The 19,478-nt window shown below is 40.8% G+C and overlaps 1 protein-coding gene across 1 annotated transcript in view; it reads right to left on the reverse strand.

Moving 5' to 3' along the window:
- The window catches only part of dock4b (dedicator of cytokinesis 4b), a 114,305-nt gene that overhangs the window by 35,428 nt on the left and 59,399 nt on the right, over positions 1-19,478 (reverse strand). The window contains exons 14-26 of the mRNA XM_062443765.1: positions 17,098-17,222; positions 16,318-16,480; positions 13,913-14,019; positions 12,286-12,439; positions 11,005-11,102; positions 10,720-10,803; positions 9,929-10,029; positions 8,918-8,999; positions 7,189-7,359; positions 5,105-5,297; positions 4,357-4,493; positions 1,987-2,121; positions 1,068-1,166 (exon numbers count right to left, since the gene is read on the reverse strand). Coding sequence (XP_062299749.1) covers positions 1,068-1,166; positions 1,987-2,121; positions 4,357-4,493; positions 5,105-5,297; positions 7,189-7,359; positions 8,918-8,999; positions 9,929-10,029; positions 10,720-10,803; positions 11,005-11,102; positions 12,286-12,439; positions 13,913-14,019; positions 16,318-16,480; positions 17,098-17,222 — 1,649 coding nt within the window. The remainder of the gene's footprint in view (positions 1-1,067; positions 1,167-1,986; positions 2,122-4,356; positions 4,494-5,104; positions 5,298-7,188; positions 7,360-8,917; positions 9,000-9,928; positions 10,030-10,719; positions 10,804-11,004; positions 11,103-12,285; positions 12,440-13,912; positions 14,020-16,317; positions 16,481-17,097; positions 17,223-19,478) is intronic.

Genomic DNA, 19,478 nt, shown 5'->3' on the forward strand with positions numbered 1-19,478 from the left:
GGTTCTGTGAGCTGTAAACAGGATACATTATATACATTTTACATGTATTATTCAGACAATCCAAATTCTGAATATACAAATACTCAGTTCTCAAAAATAATGTGTTGGAGCCAACCTGCCTGTTTATGACAACTGCATTGTGTCATGTGACTGAATGGCAATGCTATCATTTTACACTGATTGAGGCCCCAAAGAGCTAAGCTGAACAATAGCTTCTGATGCTCCAGTCCAGACATTTACTTTTTATACTTGTGATGAAAGTACCAGAATTAGAGAATAAGAAGATGTCCTTCTCCAGTAAATGCTTTCAAGCTAAGAAGAGCCTATCACCTCTCTACGGTGTCTGACATTCAGTGAATTGATAGTAATTCTCACTGGAGTGAACCTGTGACCTCATTAATTTTCCTTGTCTCTCTCTCTCTCTGTGTTCCCGTTATCTGCTCCTCTTTGTGTGTCCTGCCAATGCTGACCTTGCAGCACAGTTATGTTACTGTACTGTATGTGTGCACAGGTCAGCATAAAGACACCTGACTGTACATAAAACATATATGAAAGTGTGCTGAATGAGTCACTTTAAAATGAGATTCCGAGTGCGACTGAAAGAGACAAAGATAAAGTCAAGAAGTAGAAAAAAACAACATATATATGACAATTCTACTTGCACTCTCTAGCCAATATTTATCTATGCATTAGTACAAGCTGTAAACATTGCAGGACTGCCTCAGGACAAATAATGACAAAATGTATGGTTATGTGGCTATAGAAGAATACATATCTGAAAAAGATTGATATGGTGTCTCTGATCCTACACTGGGATTGCCTGGCAGGCATTTTAATTAACACCCAGTAAATCCAGCTACAGCACTCTTTGTCAACATGTAAGCTTGATACCTGGCAGCAATCGCTTCATACACTATGCAATCACACAGCAATCACCAGCTAAACTAGAAGCGAGAGTCAAACATCCAATCCAGTGTCATTCATTTCATTATTTATTCACTTTCTGAATCACACAGAGACGCATTCAGTCGTATAGAGCTGGAGAGAGATGGATGCGGCGGTCTTACCCTCAGGTCGTCCTTGCTGCTGAATGCTTGCAGCAGCTGCTGGTAGTGCCTGTCACTCATTTGTCGCAGCAGGGCTAACAGACATGCCACAAACTCTCCCTGAAAAGACAGCACACACAGAAAAGAAAGAGAAGATGGCGTGTTTGTCAGTATTAACACTGCGGTAAATAATCATCTTTATCTTTAGAGGTGCCTTTGCCCACACTGTAAAAAAGAGTTGCTCTGAAATAGAAACACAGCTTATAACAAGCATGAACTGAACTTGTAATGTGTTTGTAAGCATTTATGGGGTTGCATACTCTAGTAGTTTAAAATATTTATGCACAAAGTTGTTATTTAATGATAAAATGCAAGTAAGGTATGATGTGCAGTAATTGTATCCAATTTAAGGCGATACAAAAGTTAAAATATAAAAATGAATAAATGAATGAATGACCCTTTCCTTTCAAGTTCAGAAAATATGGTGTGTTGGAACAATCTTGTGTATCATTTTCTGAAAAGAAAGAAGAAAGGAAGCACTCTGACTCACAAATCTGTGCCCTTTATTAACCTCTATTGGCAACCGGAAAGAATTGTAGCAACATTAGTAGAGCTCTATTACAAGTGGAAGCACCCCCACCCCTCCTTGAGTTTTCCATCAGCACACAATGATGATGATGATCTCATTATTACCCACTTCACCGTTCCCCCTTTTGTGCCACGTTGTATTAAAAATCTTAATTATTGTCATTAATGTTAATAATGTTAGTGGAATTACAGCCGCTGTGGTAACAACTCAATTTCAGAATCTCTAATTACTCTTGTATATTTTGCTTAGTCCCAAAACAATTTGGTGAGCACACACACATACATAGGCACACATACACACACACACACACAAACTGAGGCGTACTGTACTATACATCGGAAATACACATACAGTGACATCCTGAAACTGTAATCTCATGGCAGGACCGGCAGGCTGGGGGCGGTTGCTTATTTCCAGGATGGTCCTCAGTAAAACTCCCAGCAGGCTCTCCACAATCAGCTCCACCTCTTCAGAGACCACCGGCTCCTGCACAACAGAGAAAAACACACACTTATAAAGTTGCATGAATGACCTCCTACTGTTATCTTGAGTAATTTGTATTCCTCGTGTTTTTTTTTCTTTCTGTCAGCACAACCTTGAACCGTGATCCACAATAGGCGTTACTCACTTACTTTCATCACAGTTTTAATGAGTCTTGAACTAGTGAGTGCACAGAGATTAATGAAAAGTTTCAAGGCCATGAAAAAGGATTTAAGAGAAAGAGAGAAAGAGGAGTATGGAAAAGAATGAAAGAAGGTAGAACAGAGACAGTTAAAGATAAAAAAAAGCAACACAAAGGGAGTGGAGAGAGTGAATAAACTGGTTTGTGTGTGTGTGTGTGTGTGTGTGTGTGTGTGTGTGTGTGTGTGTGTGTGTGTGTGTGTGTGTTTGTGTGTGTGTGTGTGTGTGTGTGTGTGTCTCCATCTTCTCTCTACCCCTGACAAGACAGACAGGTTTTGGACAGAGTGATAATGAGAAGGAGCTTGAGACTGGCACATTGGCTGCCACTGTTGTCACTTCCCTTTAGATGTAGTGCCTGTCTGTGTGTGTGTGTGTGTGTGTGTGTGTGTGTGTGTGTGTGTGTGTGTCTGTGTGTGTGTGTGTGTCCTACTGGGCGCCTTTACCACTAGCTGCCCCTCTGGCAGGCATCAGCGCATGCTAGGCAAATCGAGCTGCTTCACAGAAACACGCACACACATACGCACACATACGCACACATACGCACACATACGCACACATACGCACACATACGCACACACACGCACACACACGCACACACACACACACACACACACACACACACACACACACACACACACACACACACACACACACACACACACACACACACACACACACACACACAAGCAGCTTGAAATGACTGCCACTTCGACAATGCCCATTGCTAAATTGATGGCTCTCATTACTGGACTGCACTGCTGCAAATGTCCCTCTTACCAAGACTAATTGACCATATATACACACAACAAAGCAATCTGCTATTGCAGTGTATTGGCTAGGAAATTGCTGTAAGATTAATTCCCCTAGCTTTGACTCCCTTTAAAGTTATTTTCCAGTTATTACAGAAAGAATTCAATTGTAGAGTCCAGTTGGAGTAGCAGAGGGAATTCATCACAGCTGCACAGGATGTAAAGTCAAGTTTTAAGTCAAAATCTCTCATCTATAACTTGAAGATCTTATAGAAATTATTAATTATTTCAGGTTTCAACAATATACTCCTTTGTGGAAGTTGAATCTCTACTGCTACCACTGTCACCAGGTAACTGAGACTTTTATCAGGTCAACATAAAGGATAAAAGTTACAAAATCAGCCTAACAGCACCTAGCAAGCTCACTAATTAAAGGAGAAATATGTAACATTGACAATAAGCATTTAAAATGGGCAGCATGGCTCAAATTCAAACTACTGGAGAGAGTTGTCTCCTCTCGTCCCTTCCTCCCCAGACTCAAAGCTCACACAGGTTTTTAGGTTGGGTGGAATCTATCACATTACATCCAGTACGTTTGCTTGCTTCCATGGCTGCAGCACTCTGTGTTTGCGTGCCATTGTTTCATATCTGGCAAACTGGGGTGTTGAAATGAGCGTCAACCTGATCTCACACATAGGTAAAATGACAGCAACGGATTAACACCACATTATGTGGTCATAAAATTGTGTACCAGCACCATGATCAGGTTGAATGGGCAGTGAGGAAAATCATACAGGCCAAAACAAAAACAGACATTTTGCACTGGAATAGTATTATAGTCGCGTATAGTATTTCAACTGAGCATGTTTCCTTAACATATACCACAACATATCATGGTCATTTGATGAGTTAGTACAGTAAATATATTACATATTGGTCCTTTAATTGCTGGTCTCTGCTGGTTGCCTGGCAACCTCACAGTGATGACAAGATGACTCTAAGAAATGGCCAAGAAATAGTTCAGCGAGTCACTTTTACACTTTTGGTTTTTGTACAGATGATGTTTTGTACAAATGAGATCTAATGCATTAATTAGTGAGTTTTAGAAGTGCCAGAGAGGCAGAGCCAGATTAGCTGTTTCCATCTGTTTCCAGTCTTTGTGCTAAGCTAAGCTAACTCCCTCCTGGCTGTGGTTTCATACATTTATTTCCCAAAATGTCAAACTAGTCCTTAAAGAATTTGAGGAGGGGGGGCTTAAATAATGGCAATTGTCTATCCCTTCATTACTCACCGAAGAACCATTTTCCTCCTTCTTGATGAGGGAAAGCATGCTGGTGAGGATGCGGGCACACATGACGAGGTCTCTCTGCTCCTGCATGTGGGCCTGGAGGACACGGAGCACCACCGGCAACAGGATGCACCGCGACTCTGCAAATGCACAAACATCAAATATAATAATGATGCTTTAGAAAAAAAGGGAAAACTAATTCATTTTCTGTGGCTGTAAAATCTCCCATTTGCACAATATTTATGAAATATAATGCCATGTAAACCTCATACTTGATGTAAAATTAATATGATTTGCTTGATTTTTTTTTCTTGCTACATGTAGCTTGTGAGAGCATGCTTGAAATAAAACAATGTTGGTAATAAGTGTCAGTGTAATTTAATGTCACATGTTAGGTGCACTGTAGGGCAACAATTAGCTTTGGTGTGTCCTCAAATGAATGCACAGCAGGAGTGCAAAACTGAAGAGTGTAATATGGACTAACAGGCTGTTTGTACAAGCTGCAGGACAAGACAAACATACAAAGTATTGCTGATCATTGTCCAAATTTTGTGAATGAATCTAGCTGTTCAAATCTGCTTGTATCCATCTGTGCTGTTTATTCTTCCTGTGTGTTCATGATCTGTATGCAAGGATCTATGTTATTTGCTAAGATTCTTCTTCTGTGTTGGTATTTCAGCATTTTAACAAGCTTTAATCATGCATTTACTGTACAAAGACTGTGCACCTGTCTGCATGTATGCACCTTTACCTGGGTTAATGTAAAGCTGGCTCTCCACAGTCTTGGCAATGCACTGCAGTTTGACGGCCTCCAGGGGGCAGTCAGCGTGAACGGTGGTTGGCAAGCTCCCCAAAGTCTCCCTGACGAAGCCGGCCACCTCTCTCACTGTGAAAATCTTCAACAGCTCACCATAAACTGCAGGAAATGTCCGTAGGAACACCGCCTAAGCAAAATGAGGAGATGTTTAATCACATGCACACCTAATAAATTCATCATTGTCAAAACAGATTCTCCTCAAAGACTGGAATTAATACATATGTAAGGTTAATATTTATTTATTTATGTTCATATGTTTGTACATATTTTTATACATGTTCCACTACATCAGCATTACATATTTAATTTTATCGGCAGCCTGGTGTGCAGGTCCTGTATAGATCATTGCTCATATAAAGCGCTTCAGTGTTTTTGGAGAGTTGTTTTGTTGGGAAAACAGAAGTAAATATTTATTTTTATGTCATGGATCGCTGGCCAGGACCGGATTTGGTTGGAGCCCCTGACGGTCAGGGATTATGTGGATTAAACTGAAGGACTGCTCCAGTGGGATTGCTGTCCATTGCCGTTGTAGCTCTCTGTCTGATGCTCTTTATTCCTGTCATGTTCTGTCAGATTGGGGCTGCACTATTTGAAAAATGAAGATGACTAAAGTCTGGCAAAGAGTGTTATTGTCTCATTTGCTGTATTTTACGTTTATTTATCTGGGAAAGCGTGGCAGGGGATTGAACCTGGTTGCACTGTCACAGATGTTCAGATGAAGCAATAAAGCGTTTTACAGTATTGCTACTTAAGGCTCCTAGGTGGTAACTGCTTATGATAAAATGGGGACCACTAGAGATTAAAATACATAATGGAGCTTCCTTCCATCAAAAATAAACTTGAAAATTGGAGAAAAAAAAGGTGCTAAATCAAATTCACACAGGATCACACACCCAAAATGTTTGAGAAATCCTGTTTTAATTGCTTAGAGGATGTAAGTTTTCCCTGAGCCACATGTTTCCAGCTGTGCAGAGATATTACCTTGACATTCATTTCACAAACGCAACACCAATCAGAGTGTAACCTGCTCTGGCAAGACACAGCCTCTGTATTTGTGGAACAATATAACAGTGTCTTACTTTATTCTGCGATGCATTTGTGCCTGTTGATCGCATGTCACAGATTAACTGGGGCTAGCATTAGCCTGCATCCTCCCACTGCTATTGTTGTGTTGAGAATAAAGATTAGTCTAGATCAGAAGTCAGTGGAGGGATGAAGCAGAGCTTTTCAGACAGGCATGGAGAGGGCACGACTGAAACAGATAATGTTACACTAATAATCTCACTGTCACGGCCTCAAAGGTGTGAAGATATTATTATAATTGGCTGCATTTAATGGGGATGAGCCAGTTCCAGCGCTCTGTTATTGTGCATGCTCGCTCACTGACATGGTTTACAGTGACAATTAATGGAATGGAGTCATTGTTGACGTTTTAACTATTTTTTTTTTTTCATGCTTTGACAAGTCAAAATGTCATTACTACCACACTTAGAGGGAATAAGCACACATGTCTGACTTGAGAGCCAAACAAGAAAGAAGACATGGAGTAGGCAGAGGACAGAGAAAGAAAGTGGATGCACACACAGGTAGAGGCAAAATCACAGGTATTTCCTTCCCACGCACAGATGTTTCTGGTGTGTAATTAGGATTATTGGCGGTGTCTTTAGCTTGTTTGTTTTGGTCTCATTTGAAATCAGTGAAGTCGGCTGCCCTGCTGTGCGAGACCTCCCAATGGAAAAGGATTCTGCCACAGAATTTCCTACTCCTACTCCAGACCCTCTGGCAGCATGAAATTCAATTATAGCCAATTTCTCACCTATCACAACTGTGTTAACTGAAGTCCTCGAGAAAGAAAACATAATGCGACGCACATGCTCCATCAGGCACAGAAAAGTACACACATTTACACATTTGCATATGTGCACAAGGAGACAGACAGAGATAAACATACGGGCGCAGAGGAATTCATGCAAGGCTTGTGCATACTCACACACGGACAGACATACACATAAACACACCTGTGTTTGTGCGACGGGGGTGGTGCTTTTGTTTTCCTGCGAGAGGAAGAAGCGGATGGACATGAAGAGTTCGTGGATGCAGACTCGGAACTCCTCCTCATTCTGGCCTCCCGTGGCCAACGAGAAGAGCCGGCGAGATTGGATGATGTACTTGAAGATGTACTCGCTGGCCTGGAGGACAGAAAGAAACATTGTCATTTGTTGGGTGGGGGAAAAGACCACACTTTACATTCAGTGATAATGGTTAAAGAACATTGTGATATTTTAATTTTTCCCCTTACGAACTTAATCCAAACTTTTAGGACATTTATCTGGAAGTGAAACGATGTGTATACTAGTGCTGTAATGATGTTTTTGATATTTAATTAATCGTTTGAATTATTTATCAAACAAAAACCAAAAGAAAAAAGATTCCAAATTCTCAAATGCGTTACTTTGCGCCTTTTCTCTATTTCATATCTTTGAAAAAAACCTTATCTTTGGGTTTTGTACAAGAGGTCAGATAAAATAAGGAATCTTCTGATGTCACCTTGGACTCAGGGAACTTGTCATGGACAATTTTCATGATTTCTTTCATTTATATAGATTGCATGTTTAACTAATTAACTAAAAAAAACAATTATCATTTTAACCTATAATGAAAATATCTATTAGCTGCAATCTTAGTGTACAGACTTTACTAATTAAATAGAATGGTGTTTGCTACAATCAACCAGCTCTGGATGAAAGACAATGTTAAACAGTCTGTCCGGTTTACTACCTTAAAAGAACCTTGTTTTTATTAGAAAGTTGTTTAAAAATAACGAAAGTAACATTCAAAATTCTAATAAAATCCTAAAAAATCACACAAAGAAAATGCAAATGCGTCTGGAGTGTGATTGATTGACAGAATAACATTTGCTTGTGGTGCAGAATGTTCTCCGTGAATGATAAATGGGAAAGCGCACTACCGAAGCAGTGTGATGTGCTCCTCTGACGTGTTTCTGCATGAGTCATTAGAATAATGTGATGTGGATCCCCAACACCGGAGGCACTGCATTTCTGCTGATTAAAATTGCATGCAGCGTAATAGAGAGAGGAGGGGGATAATGAATGACGGCAAGATGTATTCACTGCTGATGTGGGGGGGTAAATCAGCAGGAGTGGCAGCAAGAGGAAGCAAGTCTGTTTGTTTGTGTTTCTGGATGCATCTGTGTGGATGATGAAGCAGTGTTTGTGTGCCTATAAGGGCAGCTGCATGTCGAGTTGCGCAATCTGAAAACAACACTCGAGCTGCCTCGGTGTGTGTATGTGCGTTAGGCCGTATACAGAGTAAATCAGGCATTGTGATGCACCTCCGCAGTGTTGTGTGGAGGTGTGGGGTGGAGGTGGACGTGTGTTTGTAACTGCTGTGAAGCAATCAGAATATTATGTTTTATTCTTCTCATTCACCACTGCTCGCTCTCTTCATTCTTTCTCTAGCTCAACTGACCACCGCCGTTTTCTTTCTCTTTTTCTCGTCTTATTTAAAATGAGACCCTTTACTTTCAACGTTATCAAACAAAGGAGAACCTGTAACATCTTTGTCGATTCTGGCTCAACTTTCTCGCTGAAAGTCACTACGATACCCCTGCGGCCCCTACCTCCACAGCCTTAACGCAACAACCCCATTCAAATGAACTGGAGGATCGCCATTTGTCGTTGCGAGGCCTGAGTTGTTGTGAATTCAGCCTTAGAGCAAATACCTCACCTTGAGCACCTGCTGTATGTGGTCCTGATGCTCTGCATCAATGATGCGGTCCACGTACCACTTCAGCACTTTGATCAGGTCCCTGGGGAGGACACACACACTTAGTATCACCATTTACCTCCAGCTACATTGAACATAAATGCCCTCACTGGATTTAGGAAATATGGATGAGGCAATGCAGCGTTTTAAAATGAAACACATCACACACACAAGTCAGTCGCTGAGAAAGTCCTTTGCCACTCTTTTAATTTCATAAAAACAGCTGATGTAAATGTTACAGCTGGAAGCAATGATCTTAAAGATGTTTTTGCTGCATTTATAAATTAGTTTGCGATGAAACTCTTTAAATCTAAGGCAAATATTTCAAGAGAGGGATCCTCTTTGTGCACCGATGAGCTGGTGACAGTGAGGAATGACTGAATTTACTCATTTTTACTCAGGTCTGGGTAACATATTGGTTCCACACAAATAACTTAAGGTAGCTATAATAACAAAAGAAGAAACCCTGTGTCTGCAGTGTTTGTTTGATCATTAATAAAAGAGTGATACTTCTACTTTTAAACTGAGCTAGTTAAAAGAGTTCAAAGTCGATAGATGTGTAGCAGCGTTTTGTGCGTCTGTGTATACCTGAAAGCTTGAAAAAGAAAGCACCAGCAGGGTATCTTAGCAGGTACAGAGAGTGTGAAGGAGACAGCCAGAGAGAACAGCAGGTTGCAAATATGCGTGTGAGTCTGTATGCGTGTGATGGGTAAAGGGAGAGGCGAGGAAGGAGAAACCGGCACACTTTCTTAGTTCACTTTTCATCAGCCAGGGGGCACCATAAGCATTTTATTCACACCTCTGTTGACTAAATCAAAGCACAGAGCTGAGGAGAAATGCCTCTCATACCGCCTGGCCATGCGATATGTGATGAGAATACAATATGTGGATAAAGCTGAGATATTGTACACTCGAGCTGCTGCTTTATAGCCTCGACACATCTGCAGGTGTGAAGGCCGAAACGCCAAATACCTGTATGACAAAGCTCCAGCAAAGTGGCTCTCAATATAGGTGTCCATGACGGGTTTGAAGTGCTGGAATTTGCTGTCCTGGAGAAGGTTGATGATGTGGACCTGGAAATAAACAGAGAAAACATATTACTGTGGCTTTATGGTATACGAGATAAGAAGAATGAGCATCAAAATACTTATTTACTAGTGCAGATTTATTTTTAAACAGAGACAATAGAAAACTAATGGTTCAGACAGCGGTTGCTCTTATTGCTCCATATTTCTCTTTGTGTGCAGGCTGTTGTAGAAGCCACTGAATTTGTCCGGCCACAGAAGATAAGTCCACTTGTCAGGCTTGTAGGATTGATCTCAAAACCACAAAAAGGAAACTTGATGACTGCACTGGCTCACTAGACCTTTTCATCACTTGATAACGCCACGCTGAGAGTAGAACGCGTGTTCATGTGTCAGTGTGAGACAGATGTGGGAGACGGACAGAGAGAGAGAGAGAGAGAGAGAGAGAAAAAGAGAGAGAGAAAGAGAAAGAGAAAGAGAAAGAGAAAGAGAAAGAGAAAGACAAAGAGAAAGAGAAAGAAAGAGAGATCGATCAATGGCCTCGCTCTATCAGCGCAGTGCAGCATGACTGGGGTGAGATTGGTTCACCGAGCTCTGAAGCGTTACATCACTAGATCTTTCTGTTTCTGTTTTCTGTGTTTGAGTCAAATGCTACGCGAAGGGGAAAAGAGGAAACAGAAAAGACAAAAAAAATAAAGAGCCATGGAAATTATCGGAGCATAACGACTAATTACTAACCAGTGAATCAAACACCTTAAGCCCATATCTGAGTGAGCTTTCATCCAGAATACCAAAAAGAGTGTCCAGGGTGTCTTGTAGAAACTGAAGAGGGAGCAGAAAAGAAAAGTATTTACTTGTGTGCAATCTGACACAGAGCTTCACTTTTCATTTTTTTTGAACATCCTCATCATCTCGATCTCAACTTAAAAACACGTGGACTGAATCAAATCGGGAACAATCAATACTCAGAATGCCAGTGTAGCAAGAGCAATTCTGGGTTTGGAATCAGATTGTGGGGCCTACTTTGACAATCTCAGAGCCATCGATCTCCTTCAGCTTAGAGAGGCTGTCGTTGATCCTTTCGGGGTGGGCTCGCCATTTCAGCAGATCCAGCATGTCCCCTGGGAAAAGACAGAAAGAGGGAGATATGTAGAGAGACGGCGTTGTAAAAGAAGGGGATATATTTTGTTTGTTTATAAAGAAATGTAAGGATTAGGAGAGCGACTTTCCCCTCTGATCATAATCCGTCACCACACCCTTCAATTATCGCCCCAAAAAAATCCTCTGAATCCAAATAAATGATGATATTTCCAAGTAGAGCAGGATAAAGGAGATAAAAAGTCATTTTCCTGAGCCAGAGTCCCCAGACATAACCATGAATAAAACATAACCCCAAAGAAGAAAGTCTTTTAGCTGTCTCTTCAGATGCTGTTCAACCTGAAGCGTGTCTTTTTGCAACTTTATGTGTGAATTTGTGTCTGCGTGCGCCATGTGTGTTTGTTTGTGTGCATGACCAAATTACTTTGTACCAATCTGCCAGATACATTTTTTCATCAGAAGTCTACAATATTTCTATATATGAATTCAGCAACGACATTTCTTCTATTCAGGAAATGAACAGCCTGTTGCAAGTAAATTTTGCCTGTAGCTTTTTTTGTTTACATATTCTAAATTTCGACTTAATGAGGCAAAAATATATATAAGTCTTTAACAGTTTTTCTGCAATCTGAAAATACTGCTGTCTGGTAAAATACTAACAGTGTCAACTGAAGTTTGGAATGAACGGATGACTCAGACCAGTACAGAAAAACAAACGTCTCTTGTGCTGCTCACGACTGTGTGTTCATTCATCTTCTTGCTACATGATGAATGAGGGCAAACGTATCAGCAGCCAACTAGTTCTGCGGAAATAAGACTACAAATCCCGCTCTGCAAGCCTAGTTCTGAGAACAGGAGGATGTACTAGTTCATAAGTAAAGCTCGGAAAATTGGAAGCTGTTCAGCCCCCCCTGCATATTCACAGGTTTATTCACACACTTGGATTGCTTCATCATCGCTCTCTCACTCGCAGTGTGTGAATGTGTTGTTTTTTTCTCTTAAACATATGGCATTTGAACATTTTGTTAGCCTTTTGTGAAGTGTTGCTCACTATCTTTGGCAGTGGGTCTTCTATCCTCTACACAGGAGCACAGGAAGAGATAGCGTGGCACTGTACTGATGCCAATTTGAAAGGTGAACATCGTAGCCAAACAAACCTCATCAAAGAAAGCTGCTAAAATGTCAATTCCTCGAGTGTAGTTTTACCGTTTTGTGTGAGCTTAGTGGAGCACAGGAAGCTGGTGATCCAAAAAGACTCTTTGGTGCCTTTCAGCGTCTGGTTGTTGGACGGAAGGTTGGCTTTGGAGAAAGGCAGCTTCAGGTAGCGTGTACAGTCTGCCAGGTTGGTGTTCTCTTCACACTGGAGAGACATTTAAAAAGAAAAGGACACATTTTGTGAACTGGAACAGAGGAAGAATGTGATGCAATCAAATTTCTGCTCTAATGTTGCATTTTCCGTGGCCAATTTGTCAAAACATTTAATTGAATCCTATGTGGGTGATTACAAAAATGTCACACGCGTAAGGTTGTAGGCAGAACACTGACACCAGTATTAAACCTTCCTAGTTTCTTAGACAGAAATGCAGCCTGCTGGGACGATCACATTTCAGAGTTCCTCAATAAGAATTTGTTTTTTTAATGATGTATCGTGCAGCTTTAATGCACAGCTGAGGCTGTTTGAGCTCCAAAGCTACCACACAGTTTGGACTGATTCTTCCATGTCTATTTTGGGTCTGAGGAGAAACTAGGCCATGCCAGTTTCCTTGAGCTTTTCAGCAACTTCCATCTGGCATTAGAACAGGCCCTTTCCCCCCACAACAGTGGGAACACACAAGCCTACCAGAGTTGTCCATAGTTTAGTAGGACTAAATCTGGCAGCCTGATCGGAAAAGAATACAATGAAAAAAGGAGGGTTTTTTGTAGGCTACTGAAATAAACTACGGCTAACAGCAGAATAAATAATCAGACTTTTTGGTTACTTTTCTGCCTCACTGCCAATAAAATCTATGAAAGCACTCCATGCTTTCACTCCACAAAGCCTGAGTTCATGCACACACCCTTCGCCTGCAGCTGAGGAAAAGCATGTAGTCTGCAATTATTCAGAATTACGCCCAAGCAGTAGCTTTTAACCAGGGATGCTGGCCATTTTATTTACTGTAGTCTTTTGATGTGTCAAAACCAAAATGTGTGAAAAGATGGGTGTGAATCTCTTAACATGCATAAAGGTCATGCTGAATAGAGGAACATAATCTACCACAGTAGGTCTGTGTTACGTAAGTGGACATTACTTATCGGTCTGATTCCCATAATCTTATACAGCGTGTAATCTGGTCTGAAGTAGCCTTTGTGACACCTGTGTGACGCAAAACAGTGATTGTGTTTGTGTAGAGAAACTACAAGCTGCAATTTACCAATCCCGAGGATAAAAATGGAACTCAGTTCTTCTTTTCACAGTGGAAATATTTGGAATTTAACTAGAGTAGCACACTAATACAAACTAAGGAATCAACGGTAAATTGTAGAAAAAGGCTTCTAAAACGTGTTCGTTTGACTCAGAAACAAGGAAGGGAGCCATGAAATGCAAAAATGTGAGATAACTGAATGTGTGCATGAATACAAATCCTTTCTTTTTTCAAAATGAAAACTAAGTTATGTCTTAAAATAAGTGAAAACGCATTGGAATCAGTGAAATGATCTAATTTTATCGATAAAATAAAACGTAATCCTTAATATAATTAAAAATATGAACAGAAACAGTTCGATACATATATGTTACATAGGTCACATGTTGCTCAGTGAAAAACGTATTTTTGATGGGGTATACAGGCCTTACCTTATGGATAATGAGCTCATGATTGCCATCTGGCAGAGTCCTGCCATCCTCCTGCATCAGAGGAACAAAGGAGTAGCCAAACAGTTTCTTCTCTCCCTTGTCTTTAGCTGTCAAGCAACAACAACAACAACCAATCAACACATGGACATGACATTGAAACCAAAATACACAATCACAGGCTCCAAAAAAACTAACAAACGTAAGATTTATGATCTTCCTCTCAGGGGTAACTTCACCCCAAGCTGAACTGATAGTCTCTGAAATGTTTGAGCAGTGGGCCTGCTTTTTGTTTCCATCTTGTACTTTACTAACGAGTGTATCAGCAGCATCATTACGCACCAACACCGTTGGGTGAGATTAAAAGCCAATGGCACCTGTAACCACACACATCTGTGTCTACACAAGCGTGTACTGAGCCCTGAATGAGTACACATCACCAACACTTCAAACACTGGCAAAAAGCAAAACCTAGCAAAGAAGATTTTTACATGCTGTTCAGGTACTCTTCGAGGGTGTGATTAACGTGGACTCCTGTGTTTTAAAGAAGCTATCTGAAAGCTCTGGGCATAACTTGCATTATGAACACATGTAATCTGATTTATCTGCTGCAGTAGCAATAAAGTGCTATTGTGTGCTTAGCAGGAAGTGAGGAGCGTAGTGCTAGAAAGGCTCCCATTTCCTTTCATGGCAACAGCAATGATTCATTTTTACCATTCCTCTCTACATGTGTATGTGTGTCTGCTTGAGTGTGTGTTTGCTGTCCCAAGAGAAGGACAAATTGTACTGTATTAAACTTAGAAATTGTTGCAGCACTATTGTTATTTTCATTCTGTCCCACTTTGTTGTGATTAGGTTTTTATACCAGGAAAGTTATTACTTACAAGACTCTGAAGATTGTGCACTTTTGCTTTTTGTGGTGCATGGTTCTCTCCAGACAGGTTTTCCTAATCTATAAACCCTCATAGCCCCGAGGCACTATGAGATTAGTAAAGATCAAGTGGTACTGTGTAAAATGCAAGCTTAGCACAGCTTTGTAGCGCAGGTAGAGATGGATCTATGTTATATTTCGGAACTGCTCTACCACATACAAAATTCTATAACCTACATAAGACGATGTAATCTGAGCTTGCTCAATTAACAGCAGCTATAGTATCCAACGATCTAATCTAACTATAAAGCAAAGATTCTGTGTCCTCCACATAACTCGAGAACTGTCCATCCCATTTACTTCACACTTGGTGGGTGTATGGCTGAGGACCCAAGGAAGTACAGTGTTGAGTGCAAGCTCATTATACTCATTACAACAGATAAATTATTGAGAATGGTTGTTTCTATTTTAACCAGCCTTTACAGTAGTGGTTCAGCATTGCATACATTGTTAATCATCTCACGTGATGCTACTCAGTCAACCAAATCAGAAGGAATGAGAAATGAGAAGGAGAGACTGTCAGTCGGAGAAATGAGCAAGTCACATAAAAGTGACAGTAGACAGTGAAAACAGAGCTTTTAATTAAGATTGGACTGACTCTTACAGGTTCATTATAGAACCTAACATATCTAACACTGACAAGTCACTACACTACCCTTCTTAGCACCATTTAGACACAGTGGACTCCCCACAAACAAACTAATAATTATCGTGGCTACATAATGAGTGCAAAAACAAGATAGCATTTAAAGGCATAATCATAAAAATGAGCATTGTGCTTTTTCCTTAATTGAAAAAACGGAGCCTGCTAATCATATTTCTACAGGCTGTCCCCAAGTTTGGGACCCTAATAGTATGTGTAATGTCATCTCAGTTTGGTGTCACCACAGGCCTAAATTGGGCTCTTAATAGGCAGCCCTTGGGTAGCAATGCTAGCACTGCCAGAAGTAATAAGGCTATTATATCTACTGCACACAGCCGCACAGCCTCCCAGCTTGGCTGCAAATGACATAATAATATCAGCTTGTTATGAGATAAGAGACTCGGCCTTCTCCCCGTAGCCCAGAAAAATGAAGAGAGAGAGCGAGAGCAATATTTTGGTCATAATTAAAGTTTTGTCTCATTAGGAGGTGAGAAGTTGGACAAACTAGTCTCATTATGAAAATGCTAAAACAAGCGCACATTTATACGCTTGGACAACGACTGTTTGGAGTTTGTAGCAGCCTCTGAGCTTGAGGCTGGAGGGTTGCCAGTTTCAGGCGGGAATGTGAATGCTCTTCTCCTGTATCATCAGCACCTCTTTACCTTCAACTCCCGTAGAGAAGCAACTGAAATCACAGATTGTTGCACCGGATGACAGCTCAAGCGTTCACACCTTGGGCAGCCGATGTGTGAAAGGGTGTGAAAGCCTGGAGAAAACGTTCACTTAACCTTTAGTGGATGAATAAAGGTTACGCACCACCTCGTTTCTACTTACTGGAACAGTGTCGGAACTCAAACCGAACGTGCGATCCCCGAAACATGTCGACAGGAATCGGCAGCTTGATCTGCTCGGCCCAGCGGGGGCTGTTGTTGTGGTACAGCACCAAGGAGTGGTAGTCGTCCCCACCTGGTTCACCAGAGCCAGCAGCCACGTGACTCTGAGTGAGGAAGGAGGATAGAAAGGAGAGCGCGAATAGAGACAGAGGTGGAGAGGAAAGAATGATGCAGAGGAAGAATGGGAAGAGAAGAGAGGAAATGACAAGCCAAGCTCAAGGGTTAGGTAACCGGACAAAATGAATAAATATGTCACATGCATGAAAAGATATGAATATAGTCGCTGAAATCTGCTATGCATCCACCACAAACACAATAAAGTGACATGGTTTACATGTGTGGGTTTTTGTGTGTTGCGTGCATGCAGTGGCAGCAGCACTTATATTTGAATCTATTTTCTGTCTAAGGCTGAGGCAGTGCAGGAAACCACAGAGGCAGACTGTCACAGTGCTGCACCAGAAGCGGGCAACACACTGGAGAGACACTTAGCTCTTATCTGGGTCAGCGATATTTAAATGAAGGGTTTCTTTCCAAAATAGACACCTGCTATTAAGAAAAAAATGGAGTAAACTAAGGACTTAAATAAGTTGTTTACAGTCCTTAAACAAAGCGTTTAGCCTTAAAAATGGTTTATTTTGCCTAGTCAGTTATGTTTTGAAATATGGAGACAAATCGACTATGACAAACAATTGCCAAATAAGACAAAAATACACGTTTTTACCTTGAGGACCTGTCCATCGATATCCAGCACATAGATGGTGATCTCTACATTCCTGGCGACGCTCTTTCCACCCTTTTCAAATTCTCCTTTCTCCAGTGTGACGTAAAGGTCATTCCTCATCTCTCCTGCAGGAACAGGGAAGTAAAAGAGGCAACAAGGCATTGATTATGCATACAGTATTATTAATGACCTCCTAGCAGCTTGACAACAATTTTTAGCATAATACTTCATGACAGGGGTGGACAGCACTTACATTAGCAGCATTTAATGATATATTTTCTGCTGACATGAAATTCAGGCCAGTGCTATGGTATGACATTTAACGATTAGAGTGTAGAAAAATTTAAAGTCTGTTGCAAGTAGACTTGAATACATATTGTTATAAATATGTATTTGTTTGTTTTAAGACAAAAGTGTCAATTTATTAAATGAAAAAAAAACATTTGTATGCTGTTGTTATCCAAAAAGTAGCAAAGTGAAAGATCATTATTTGTATGAAATTTGATTTCCACCTCCATCCACCAACTTTTAGTGTGAAAAGATCACATAAAGACAAGCAGGTGCTTCCTGCCTGCCAATACTGATTTACAGAGATAACAAGAGTCCATATACAGTAACGACGATCAACACACACAAGGGCACCCTTACTATGTATAATACCAAAACATCCACATAGTGTTGTTTTAGCCCACAGCATTACTGGCTGTTCTTACTTCATGCAGATATAAGTGGACATCTGGCCCACATACTATATACTGTACAGTATGTAAAAAAGCATTCATAATGTGCACAGTGAAGAGCTACAACAATAAGTCATTTAATTGATCAGCAGAGAGAGAAAATGAAATTGACTAATTGTTTTAGTCACTTGTTCAGCAAACATGCCAAATATTTGCCGGTTGCAGCCTCTCAAATTTAAGGATTTGAAGCTTTTCTGAGTCATACATGATAGTAAACTTAATTTCTTTGGATTACAGACTGTTGATCAGACCAAACAAGACATGTTTTATAATAATGTCAATTTTCTAACATTATATAGTCAAATGATTCATCAATTAATCAAGAGAATAAGCATCAGATTACTTGATAATAAAATAGTTAGATACAACCCTAAAACATATATTTGTGTCAGAGAGCTCATCCCATAGCCACAAGATTTTGAGTTTGAATCTCAACATCAGTGAAGTCAACAGTGAATTCAGTATCTGGGATCCATAAAAACAAAATATGACCTATAACTGCTCCGGTAACTCAGCCGTTTCCTGAGGCTGGTGCTGCAATCTGTCAAAACACTATGAGGAAAATAATCCCAGGAAGTAATATACTACATCTTTTTTGCTCTGTTACAAGCAGCTGCATGTACAATGTCTGGGCCAAGCACACATTTATTTCCTTCTGTAGGGGAAGTCAAAGTGGTGCAAAGCGCTCTGAGTAAGAAAAAGAACAGGCCTGTTTCCTCTACAGCCACGCTGTGGTCAGACACATTGTAAAAAAGGTTCCCTATATAACCTCTCGGTGAGTATATGAGTGTGTCTGTGTGTGTGTGTGTGTGTGTGTGTGTGTGCTCATCATATCTCTATCTCTAGGGTCAACATTGATTTTCTGCTCTTGACAACGGTAACCATGGTAGCATGAGGCATTCTATACACCCTTACTGTATGCACGCTTCATACGGACACACACACAAAGAGAAGGTAGAAACACATGGGGGCAGTTTCCTGATGTACAATGGGGAGAAAAAATGGAAGAGGAAAGAGCGGGGGTGAAGCAGCCGGGTGCAGAGAAGAGTCTGATTGTGTGCGAGAAGAAAAAATAGGAGAAGAGATAGATGCAAATAAAGAGGAGAGAGAGAGAGAGAGAGAGAGAGAGAGAGAGAGAAAAAGAGGGATAGACGGTTTCCTTTGCCCAAGGGCAGACTTACACAGACAGGAAGGGTGAGAGCACTCAGCGTTAAGGGTTTGTAGTCAGACGAAGACAAAGAAAGTGAACATAAATCTGTGTTAGTGAGGCGCTGGGGGACCCAGTCTGTGGTTCCTCTTTATCTGTGTGACCAGTCAGCACACCTTACTTATATAAAACAAAAGCTTTTCTAAGGATTTCCCAGAAAAAAATTGACATCCAGCTCTCATAAATCAATGTACAGACGAAGAGGACGCTAATGCAGACATCGCTTTTCCTTTCTGTAATTACTTCATGTGTAAATATAAAAATTTACAATTTCAGTCCCTCGTTTCATGTTACATTGAAGCAGTTGTTCATTTGTTACCATGGCAACAAGGCCCCATCCTGCTAAGCCTGAGGGTCTCTGCAGGAGTCTGTGTCATTTAGAGAAGCAGCTACCAAAGTGATGCCTGTTTACCTGTAACACCCTGCATATTTCA

This window comes from Scomber scombrus, chromosome 22, assembly GCF_963691925.1.
Source record: "Scomber scombrus chromosome 22, fScoSco1.1, whole genome shotgun sequence".
NCBI lineage: Eukaryota > Metazoa > Chordata > Actinopteri > Scombriformes > Scombridae > Scomber > Scomber scombrus.